The sequence below is a fragment of the Pecten maximus genome, chromosome 10, assembly GCF_902652985.1.
Source record: "Pecten maximus chromosome 10, xPecMax1.1, whole genome shotgun sequence".
Lineage (NCBI taxonomy): Eukaryota > Metazoa > Mollusca > Bivalvia > Pectinida > Pectinidae > Pecten > Pecten maximus.
Genome location: NC_047024.1, coordinates 43,380,498 through 43,393,829, shown reverse-complemented (window position 1 = coordinate 43,393,829; position 13,332 = coordinate 43,380,498). Strand labels below are relative to the sequence as shown.

At 38.6% G+C, this 13,332-nt stretch overlaps 1 protein-coding gene across 1 annotated transcript in view; it reads right to left on the bottom strand.

Moving 5' to 3' along the window:
- Positions 1–113: 113 nt before the first annotated feature.
- LOC117336725 overlaps positions 114–13,332 on the bottom strand; it is a gene marked incomplete at its 3' end in the record, with an annotated part of 35,544 nt that continues 22,325 nt past the window's right edge. Inside the window, 4 exon segments of the mRNA XM_033897339.1 lie at positions 114–649; positions 1,961–2,116; positions 3,701–3,789; positions 4,445–4,586. Coding sequence (XP_033753230.1) covers positions 114–649; positions 1,961–2,116; positions 3,701–3,789; positions 4,445–4,586 — 923 coding nt within the window.

The following is a 13,332-nucleotide window of genomic DNA, read 5'->3' as shown; positions in this document are numbered from 1 at the left end:
AAGGGACCGTGGGTTTGGCAAGTTGTGCTATAAATGGACCGTGGGTTTGGGAATTTGTAGCATCAATGGACCGTGGATTAGCAATAGCTGTGTATATCTATATAGATGTACCATTCAGAAAGCTGATTTGAATCTGGAAAGGATCAGTGTCCACTGGTGTCTGGAGCGAAATCCACATACAGCATACTGGTAATGTATCCAGCTCCTCAACGGCTGACAACAGAAATATCTGGGGAGGAAGAAAGTGAAACAATGTATCCAGCTCCTCAACGGCTGACAACAGAAATATCTGGGGAGGAAGAAAGTGAAACAATGTATCCAGCTCCTCAACGGCTGACAACAGAAATATCTGGAGAGGAAGAAAGTGAAACAATGTATCCAGCTCCTCAACGGCTGACAACAGAAATATCTGGAGAGGAAGAAAGTGAAACAATGTATCCAGCTCCTCAACGGCTGACAACAGAAATATCTGGAGAGGAAGAAAGTGAAACAATGTATCCAGCTCCTCAACAGCTGACAACAGAAATATCTGGTGAGGAAGAAAGTGAAACAATGTATCCAGCTCCTCAACAGCTGACAACAGAAATATCTGGTGAGGAAGAAAGTGAAACAATGTATCCAGCTCCTCAACGGCTGACAACAGAAATATCTGGGGAGGAAGAAAGTGAAACAATATATCCAGCTCCTCAACAGCTGACAACAGAAATATCTGGTGAGGAAGAAAGTGAAACAATGTATCCAACTCCTCAACGGCTGACAACAGAAATATCTGGTGAGGAAGAAAGTGAAACAATGTATCCAGCTCCTCAACAGCTGACAACAGAAATATCTGGTGAGGAAGAAAGTGAAACAATGTATAGATAGGTTTGATAGGGATACAATGTATAGATAGGTTTGACAGGGAAACAATGTATAGATAGGTTTGATAGGGATACAATGTATAGATAGGTTTGATAGGGATACAATGTATATATAGGTTTGATAGGGATACAATGTATAGATAGGTTTGATAGGGATACAATGTATAGATAGGTTTGATAGGGATACAATGTATAGATAGGTTTGATAGGGATACAATGTATAGATAGGTTTGATAGGGATACAATGTATAGATAGGTTTGATAGGGATACAATGTATAGATAGGTTTGATAGGGATACAATGTATAGATAGGTTTGATAGGAACAATGTATAGATAGGTTGATAGGATAATGTATAGATAGGTTTGATAGGGATACAATGTATAGATAGGTTTGATAGGGACACAATGTATAGATAGGTTTGATAGGGATACAATGTATAGATAGGTTTGATAGGGATACAATGTATAGATAGGTTTGATAGGGACACAATGTATAGATAGGTTTGATAGGGATACAATGTATAGATAGGTTTGATAGGGACACAATGTATAGATAGGTTTGATATAGGGATACAATGTATAGATAGGTTTGATAGGGATACAATGTATAGATAGGTTTGATAGGGATACAATGTATAGATAGGTTTGATATAGGGATACAATGTATAGATAGGTTTGATAGGGATACAATGTATAGATAGGTTTGATAATGACAAACACCTAGCTGAATGATAATTTATTTAATAAAATGGAGCATCTTTCATATTTCAGAACAAAACCTTCCCTTTTTAAGATTATTGGTTTCACAGAGCATCACGTATCAAGCTGTACTTAATTTTATCGTCTCATACAGATTATCAACGAACATTATTAGATCATGCGTGAAGACAGAATTATAATAAGATATAGTACTATCACAATTACATTTCAGTTAAATACACACATATAAAACATAGCAAGAAAATATTAAATATTAAGACAGTTATTGTATTTCAAAATAAATTATCACGTGATACCAACAGAAATGTGCTGATATCTAATTCCATTTAAAAATGTACTTCTGTAATTGTCGAATCATATAACGCTATGTTATACGTACGGACGTGGAGTTGTTTCCGGTTGTATGTGGTTTCCGATGAAGAGACGAGCAGCCTTCGGAGTTGTAATACAGTTCGTACTGGCCTGGAGATGATGACGTCACCGTGATTGACATCACATATGACACCGCAACTCCTGTCATCCCAGTTACGTTGACCTGACAATATTATGGGATGTAACGATGTAATTGGTCAATGAATAAGTTTCTCTTAAGAACATTTTATTTGGCATCACGTTTTCTGTTTATTTCATCGGATCTGTTAGATATTTTACCAAAATTAAATAAAAAATAAGATTAAATTTCTACCAATTGTGTGGCTGAAAGAAAAATATCAATTATATTCTTTAGCTAGATTGTTAAGGACTGAAACTGGGTTATATATATATTTCCCGAAACACTAAGAAGACGCACAAATAAACTTAAGGGTTTTAACATGGCATGGTTTACGTCCATTCTCTTCCAATTTGGTTGTACAAATACAGTCGAAATGTGAAAATAATGAACACCGGGGCCGTCATTTTTACTGAAATTTAATCTAGCCCCCCTAAACGTCTGAAAATATGATATACACACTAGGGAAGGTTAAAATGCATGTAGACTGTAACTAATTCTCAAGTCCCTGTGATGACAATATACTGTGAAAAATAACCATCCGGAACGATAATCGAGTCGGGACTTTCTACCGTCGACTGGCCTGTTGTATTGTTCATTCAATTTTCTCCTACTTAATCACAAACAGAATATCATTTGAATTTAAGGTTGTGATATCCCGAACAGTTTTTAACAAGAAAGGGAAAAAATCGATCAAAGTGACCAATTGAGCACCTAACCGCCAGTTACCGACCCTTGACCTCTCTGCTACCCTTGTACAGAGACTTGTATATCAGGGTATATACGTCTCTGCCTTGTAGTACCTGTGTGCGGAACCCATCTAGGGTCATGTAACACGCCGTGCCAATAAACCTGATGCACTACAAATGGACATTTTAAGGTATTTTTAAGAAATAGAGACAGGTGACGTTCACTAGTGATATGTAAACGATTAGCATTGCGGAAAAAACAAGTATACTTGGCATTGATAAAGCAATATATATCCACGCCCGGTCCACGATAAAAATAGTAACAGTGACCTTGACCTTGGTTGCAAAAACCCGAAGGTCAAGCCTGTCCGAGATATTATGGTCCTTTATTATTGAGTGAAAATTGATGAAAAGCATTTGAGAAATGAAATTGCTAGAGTGCTGGCAAACTTTGGCATTACATAAAAAACGGATGGAGCAGAAACCTATAGTCCCCATGTTTCACCGGGGTTTGTTTGCCAGGGTCATTTTGAGGCGGGGTCTCGTTGTAGTAGTTGGTGATTACCTCACTGAACAATACACATGAGGCCCGCCGCATGCCATTCAGAGAAGCAAGGGTAAAATGTCTTGATCGAGGGCTCAACAAAGAAAGCACAGACTAGTCCATTTCTCAGCTTTCTGAAGAACACAGAGCGTCGAACCACGTACCTCGGCTCTTTACCAGAGGTTGCGTGGCCGGCGCTCTAACCGACTGGGCTATCGTGACCCCTTGGTGTCACTGGTAGGGGACTTATATCTTGAAACAATTTTTTTTTTAGTTTAAAGCTATGTATCAGGATTATTATATCAGAAATTACACAAAACGTTTGTAAGGCTCATGTTTATCATTGGCCTTGTTTTCTAAACAATTAATTTATGGCTTAACATAAAAATAACTTACCAATATATCAGATGCAGACGGCACCGTAGTCGTCAAATTAGAACTCGATAGATTGGTGCTAGGTAGTTCTTGATTGACGGTCCCGGAATCTGTAAATGTGACGCAAAACATAATACCTAAAACCTTCACAGTAAACGCTGTCAACAGTTTTCACATTATTTCCAATTAAGTCACCCACCTCTCTGAAGTTACAGTAGACATATCACCAGTGACATCTGATGGTATAGAATATCTATTCCTTAGGCAAGATTTAACGGGGTTTTTTTAATAATTAATAGATATCATGTTTTAACTTGGATGTTGATGGAGAGGATTTCAATGGGGAGAGTTCCCTAGTCTTTGACGACAGTCTAACATATTTAGGTAGATGTTTTAATCTGCTGTCGTCAGCAGGGTCGGGTTTTTAAGAACACTTATAGTTAGGTAATTTTTTTCATATATCTTCCCCAGTGAAAATACTATTTTATGCACTCTGTTTACTTAACGTTTCAACTTAGATAAATGAATGATTTTGTAAATAAGAATATCGTAATGGTTAAATTAATATCATGTCACTATTCATATCACCGCAAGGCCAGACATATAAACAACCTATTGACTTCTGGATAATCTTAATAGTATTTCAAAGTAATGTTTCGGTTATTTAATTAACTGAAATGTTTTAAACGAATACTTTTCAATCAATCAGTCAGCTAATATATCTGATTGACTCCATTTACTAGTTTTCTTCCTCACGACCTTGACCTGTTAGGTAAACGGACGCCATGCCATTTCCACCGCATGGCTCAAACGTCGAGGCGCCTGGGCATGACGTCACACACAAGGGGTCATTTCTGTCGTTGGGGTCGGTCGATCGAAAAGTTCCACATTGGCACGACTGGCCGTTCTATAAATAAACACCAATAGGACAGTTAAACATCACGACTGGCCGTTCTATAAATAAACACCAATAGGACAGTTACACATCACGACTGGCCGTTCTATAAAGTAACACCAATAGGACAAGGACAGTTATACATCACGACTGGCCGTTCTATAAATAAATACCAATAGGACAGTTACACATCACGACTGGCCGTTCTATAAAGTAACACCAATAGGACAGTTATACATCACGACTGACCGTTCTATAAATAAATACCAATAGGACAGTTACACATCACGACTGGCCGTTCTATAAAGTAACACCAATAGGACAGTTATACATCACGACTGACCGTTCTATAAATAAATACCAATAGGACAGTTACACATCACGACTGACCGTTCTATAAAGTAACACCAATAGGACAGTTATACATCACGACTGACCGTTCTATAAATAAATACCAATAGGACAGTTACACATCACGACTGGCCGTTCTATAAAGTAACACCAATAGGACAGTTACACATCACGACTGACCGTTCTATAAAGTAACACCAATAGGACAGTTACACATCACGACTGGCCGTTCTATAAAGTAACACCAATAGGACAGTTATACATCACGACTGACCGTTCTATAAAGTAACACCAATAGGACAGTTACACATCACGACTGACCGTTCTATAAAGTAACACCAATAGGACAGTTATACATCACGACTGACCGTTCTATAAATAAATACCAATAGGACAGTTATACATCACGACTGACCGTTCTATAAAGTAACACCAATAGGACAGTTATACATCACGACTGACCGTTCTATAAAGTAACACCAATAGGACAGTTATACATCACGACTGGCCGTTCTATAAATAAATACCAATAGGACAGTTATACATCACGACTGACCGTTCTATAAAGTAACACCAATAGGACAGTTATACATCACGACTGACCGTTCTATAAAGTAACACCAATAGGACAGTTATACATCACGACTGACCGTTCTATAAAGTAACACCAATAGGACAGTTATACATCACGACTGGCCGTTCTATAAATAAATACCAATAGGACAGTTATACATCACGACTGACCGTTCTATAAAGTAACACCAATAGGACAGTTATACATCACGACTGGCCGTTCTATAAAGTAACACCAATAGGACAGTTATACATCACGACTGACCGTTCTATAAAGTAACACCAATAGGACAGTTACACATCACGACTGGCCGTTCTATAAAGTAACACCAATAGGACAGTTACACAACACGACTGGCCGTTCTATAAAGTAACACCAATAGGACAGTTATACATCACGACTGACCGTTCTATAAAGTAACACCAATAGGACAGTTATACATCACGACTGGCCGTTCTATAAAGTAACACCAATAGGACAGTTACACATCACGACTGACCGTTCTATAAAGTAACACCAATAGGACAGTTACCACATCACGACTGACCGTTCTATAAAGTAACACCAATAGGACAGTTACACATCACGACTGACCGTTCTATAAAGTAACACCAATAGGACAGTTACACATCACGACTGGCCGTTCTATAAAGTAACACCAATAGGACAGTTACACATCATGACTGACCGTTCTATAAAGTAACACCAATAGGACAGTTACACATCACGACTGGCCGTTCTATAAAGTAACACCAATAGGACAGTTACACATCACGACTGGCCGTTCTATAAAGTAACACCAATAGGACAGTTATACATCACGACTGACCGTTCTATAAAGTAACACCAATAGGACAGTTATACATCACGACTGGCCGTTCTATAAAGTAACACCAATAGGACAGTTACCACATCACGACTGACCGTTCTATAAAGTAACACCAATAGGACAGTTATACATCACGACTGGCCGTTCTATAAAGTAACACCAATAGGACAGTTATACATCACGACTGGCCGTTCTATAAAGTAACACCAATAGGACAGTTACACATCACGACTGACCGTTCTATAAAGTAACACCAATAGGACAGTTATACATCACGACTGGCCGTTCTATAAAGTAACACCAATAGGACAGTTACACATCACGACTGACCGTTCTATAAAGTAACACCAATAGGACAGTTATACATCACGACTGGCCGTTCTATAAAGTAACACCAATAGGACAGTTATACATCACGACTGGCCGTTCTATAAAGTAACACCAATAGGACAGTTATACATCACGACTGGCCGTTCTATAAAGTAACACCAATAGGACAGTTACCACATCACGACTGGCCGTTCTATAAAGTAACACCAATAGGACAGTTATACATCACGACTGACCGTTCTATAAAGTAACACCAATAGGACAGTTACACATCACGACTGGCCGTTCTATAAAGTAACACCAATAGGACAGTTACACATCACGACTGACCGTTCTATAAAGTAACACCAATAGGACAAGGACAGTTATACATCACGACTGGCCGTTCTATAAAGTAACACCAATAGGACAGTTACACATCACGACTGACCGTTCTATAAAGTAACACCAATAGGACAGTTATACATCACGACTGACCGTTCTATAAAGTAACACCAATAGGACAGTTATACATCACGACTGGCCGTTCTATAAAGTAACACCAATAGGACAGTTATACATCACGACTGACCGTTCTATAAAGTAACACCAATAGGACAGTTACACATCACGACTGGCCGTTCTATAAAGTAACACCAATAGGACAGTTATACATCACGACTGACCGTTCTATAAAGTAACACCAATAGGACAGTTATACATCACGACTGGCCGTTCTATAAAGTAACACCAATAGGACAGTTACACATCACGACTGACCGTTCTATAAAGTAACACCAATAGGACAGTTATACATCACGACTGGCCGTTCTATAAAGTAACACCAATAGGACAGTTACACATCACGACTGACCGTTCTATAAAGTAACACCAATAGGACAGTTACACATCACGACTGGCCGTTCTATAAAGTAACACCAATAGGACAGTTATACATCACGACTGGCCGTTCTATAAAGTAACACCAATAGGACAGTTATACATCACGACTGACCGTTCTATAAAGTAACACCAATAGGACAGTTATACATCACGACTGACCGTTCTATAAAGTAACACCAATAGGACAGTTACCACATCACGACTGACCGTTCTATAAAGTAACACCAATAGGACAGTTACCACATCACGACTGACCGTTCTATAAAGTAACACCAATAGGACAAGGACAGTTATACATCACGACTGGCCGTTCTATAAAGTAACACCAATAGGACAGTTACACATCACGACTGACCGTTCTATAAAGTAACACCAATAGGACAGTTATACATCACGACTGACCGTTCTATAAAGTAACACCAATAGGACAGTTATACATCACGACTGGCCGTTCTATAAAGTAACACCAATAGGACAGTTACACATCACGACTGACCGTTCTATAAAGTAACACCAATAGGACAGTTACACATCACGACTGGCCGTTCTATAAAGTAACACCAATAGGACAGTTATACATCACGACTGACCGTTCTATAAAGTAACACCAATAGGACAGTTATACATCACGACTGGCCGTTCTATAAAGTAACACCAATAGGACAGTTACACATCACGACTGACCGTTCTATAAAGTAACACCAATAGGACAGTTATACATCACGACTGGCCGTTCTATAAAGTAACACCAATAGGACAGTTACACATCACGACTGACCGTTCTATAAAGTAACACCAATAGGACAGTTACACATCACGACTGGCCGTTCTATAAAGTAACACCAATAGGACAGTTACACATCACGACTGGCCGTTCTATAAATAAACACCAATAGGACAGTTATACATCACGACTGACCGTTCTATAAAGTAACACCAATAGGACAGTTATACATCACGACTGGCCGTTCTATAAAGTAACACCAATAGGACAGTTATACATCACGACTGGCCGTTCTATAAAGTAACACCAATAGGACAGTTATACATCACGACTGGCCGTTCTATAAAGTAACACCAATAGGACAGTTATACATCACGACTGACCGTTCTATAAAGTAACACCAATAGGACAGTTATACATCACGACTGGCCGTTCTATAAAGTAACACCAATAGGATAGTTATACATCACGACTGGCCGTTCTATAAAGTAACACCAATAGGACAGTTATACATCACGACTGGCCGTTCTATAAATAAACACCAATAGGACAGTTACACATCACGACTGGCCGTTCTATAAAGTAACACCAATAGGACAGTTATACATCACGACTGGCCGTTCTATAAATAAACACCAATAGGACAGTTATACATCACGACTGGCCGTTCTATAAATAAACACCAATAGGACAGTTATACATCACGACTGACCGTTCTATAAAGTAACACCAATAGGACAGTTATACATCACGACTGGCCGTTCTATAAAGTAACACCAATAGGACAGTTATACATCACGACTGGCCGTTCTATAAAGTAACACCAATAGGACAGTTATACATCACGACTGGCCGTTCTATAAAGTAACACCAATAGGACAGTTATACATCACGACTGGCCGTTCTATAAAGTAACACCAATAGGACAGTTATACATCACGACTGGCCGTTCTATAAAGTAACACCAATAGGACAGTTATACATCACGACTGACCGTTCTATAAAGTAACACCAATAGGACAGTTACACATCACGACTGACCGTTCTATAAAGTAACACCAATAGGACAGTTATACATCACGACTGACCGTTCTATAAAGTAACACCAATAGGACAGTTACACATCACGACTGGCCGTTCTATAAAGTAACACCAATAGGACAGTTATACATCACGACTGGCCGTTCTATAAAGTAACACCAATAGGACAGTTATACATCACGACTGACCGTTCTATAAAGTAACACCAATAGGACAGTTATACACCACGACTGACCGTTCTATAAAGTAACACCAATAGGACAGTTATACATCACGACTGGCCGTTCTATAAAGTAACACCAATAGGACAGTTATACATCACGACTGGCCGTTCTATAAAGTAACACCAATAGGACAGTTATACATCACGACTGACCGTTCTATAAAGTAACACCAATAGGACAGTTATACATCACGACTGGACCGTTCTATAAAGTAACACCAATAGGACAGTTATACATCACGACTGGCCGTTCTATAAAGTAACACCAATAGGACAGTTACACATCACGACTGACCGTTCTATAAAGTAACACCAATAGGACAGTTATACATCACGACTGACCGTTCTATAAAGTAACACCAATAGGACAGTTATACATCACGACTGGCCGTTCTATAAAGTAACACCAATAGGACAGTTATACATCACGACTGGCCGTTCTATAAAGTAACACCAATAGGACAGTTATACATCACGACTGACCGTTCTATAAAGTAACACCAATAGGACAGTTATACATCACGACTGGCCGTTCTATAAAGTAACACCAATAGGACAGTTATACATCACGACTGGCCGTTCTATAAAGTAACACCAATAGGACAGTTATACATCACGACTGACCGTTCTATAAAGTAACACCAATAGGACAGTTATACATCACGACTGACCGTTCTATAAAGTAACACCAATAGGACAGTTATACATCACGACTGGCCGTTCTATAAAGTAACACCAATAGGACAGTTATACATCACGACTGACCGTTCTATAAAGTAACACCAATAGGACAGTTACACATCACGACTGACCGTTCTATAAAGTAAACACCAATAGGACAGTTATACATCACGACTGACCGTTCTATAAAGTAACACCAATAGGACAGTTATACATCACGACTGGCCGTTCTATAAAGTAACACCAATAGGACAGTTATACATCACGACTGGCCGTTCTATAAATAAACACCAATAGGACAGTTATACATCACGACTGACCGTTCTATAAAGTAACACCAATAGGACAGTTATACATCACGACTGACCGTTCTATAAAGTAACACCAATAGGACAGTTATACATCACGACTGGCCGTTCTATAAAGTAACACCAATAGGACAGTTATACATCACGACTGACCGTTCTATAAAGTAACACCAATAGGACAGTTATACATCACGACTGACCGTTCTATAAAGTAACACCAATAGGACAGTTATACATCACGACTGACCGTTCTATAAAGTAACACCAATAGGACAGTTATACATCACGACTGACCGTTCTATAAAGTAACACCAATAGGACAGTTATACATCACGACTGACCGTTCTATAAAGTAACACCAATAGGACAGTTATACATCACGACTGACCGTTCTATAAAGTAACACCAATAGGACAGTTATACATCACGACTGGCCGTTCTATAAAGTAACACCAATAGGACAGTTACACATCACGACTGACCGTTCTATAAAGTAACACCAATAGGACAGTTATACATCACGACTGACCGTTCTATAAAGTAACACCAATAGGACAGTTATACATCACGACTGACCGTTCTATAAAGTAACACCAATAGGACAGTTACACATCACGACTGGCCGTTCTATAAAGTAACACCAATAGGACAGTTATACATCACGACTGGCCGTTCTATAAAGTAACACCAATAGGACAGTTATACATCACGACTGGCCGTTCTATAAAGTAACACCAATAGGACAGTTATACATCACGACTGACCGTTCTATAAAGTAACACCAATAGGACAGTTACACATCACGACTGACCGTTCTATAAAGTAACACCAATAGGACAGTTATACATCACGACTGACCGTTCTATAAAGTAACACCAATAGGACAGTTACCACATCACGACTGACCGTTCTATAAAGTAACACCAATAGGACAAGGACAGTTATACATCACGACTGACCGTTCTATAAAGTAACACCAATAGGACAGTTATACATCACGACTGACCGTTCTATAAAGTAACACCAATAGGACAGTTACACATCACGACTGGCCGTTCTATAAATAAACACCAATAGGACAGTTATACATCACGACTGACCGTTCTATAAAGTAACACCAATAGGACAGTTATACATCACGACTGACCGTTCTATAAAGTAACACCAATAGGACAGTTATACATCACGACTGACCGTTCTATAAAGTAACACCAATAGGACAGTTATACATCACGACTGACCGTTCTATAAAGTAACACCAATAGGACAGTTACACATCACGACTGACCGTTCTATAAAGTAACACCAATAGGACAGTTATACATCACGACTGACCGTTCTATAAATAAACACCAATAGGACAGTTATACACCACAACTGTATGTTTTAACGAAATTAGCAGGATGTGGCAGGGGTTGTGTGTGAGGAACGATGAGAGTGAGAGAGCAAGGAAGTATGTGAGGAATGATGAGAGTGAGAGAGCAAGAAAGCGTGTGAGACAGAAAATGTGTGTGATAAATAAAGGGGTTGTGTGTGAAAGAGGAATTGTGCGTGAGATAAAGGACGAGTGAGAGAAAGATGGTGTGTATGAGAAAAGAAAAGAGAGAATTTTTTGCATTTTGTTTGATAATATGGAGTCGTTGAAAGGTTTGTACAGTACATATATACATATATTTAGATTATGGTTTTCGGTGAAAGGCATACATACGTGTTATTTTGATATGGTATAATTGTAGGATTTTTACGAGGTTTATCAATGTGTTATTTTGTTTGATTAACGAGAAAATTTCAGATAATATAATATAATAAAATATAATAAGAATAATTAATTCTATCTCGAGTCTCGTCAACGTTGACTATGACGATAATTGCGGGGATTAATATTAGGAGTCATGGAGAGGGATTAGTATCTGTACCGGGTAGGGGTGAACTGTACATGTACTTAGTCTACCCGAGGAGACAAAGCAAGAGTTACTTCCTCCTTAATACTAACAAGGGAATTAATTAAAATTTAATGTATATTCATACTTTACTTTAAACTTTTGAAACAAAATTCATATTTAATTTTTTAGAATACTCTGAAATGTTTTTGGGTAAATTTGTAGAACATGTAACTGTTGTAGGGATAAATAAATCTGTGAAGGAATTATGCATTCATGGGAAAATCGATTTTCTTTAGTACAAAGTGTTAGGTTTTTGAAAGTAAGAACTTTTGATTTCAAACACAGGTGCGAATTTGTACTGCCGTGTAATCAAAGGTCCACTAAGCCCAGTTGGCCTTCACGTATTATTAACCTGGTGCGAATGTAGATACAATTTACTAATGCATTTATCTACATTTGCAATGTTCTATTGGATGAATGAGCATTACTGCTCAATTCAATGGTGGCGTTGCACCTTTGATCGAAGGTTCATGCTTATACATAGGACTTTGATATAATTGATCCCTCAGATGAGACGTTTCTACTCCTGGTGGTATTGACACAATGATTCACATATTCTGTTACTTATTAGTGAAAATATGTAAGATGTACATGTTGCATCTTTAATATTTCGATGACGTCACATTGTTTACAGGTGTTATTCTTGTTTGCAGCACATATCTTCATATACCGGAAGTTAAAGGCTTTCGGGATACCTCTAGTCATATTCCGAAAAATGTGAAGGGGCTGCGAGCAATCCGAACCCCTCGTCATTTTGCTATACCTACGTTCGGAGACGGAGCAATCGGAACACCTCACCTCCGTCTAGTTTCGGAGAAAATGACGAGGGGTTCCGATGTACGCAAGGGCGGTAACTGAGGAGGGTAACGGTC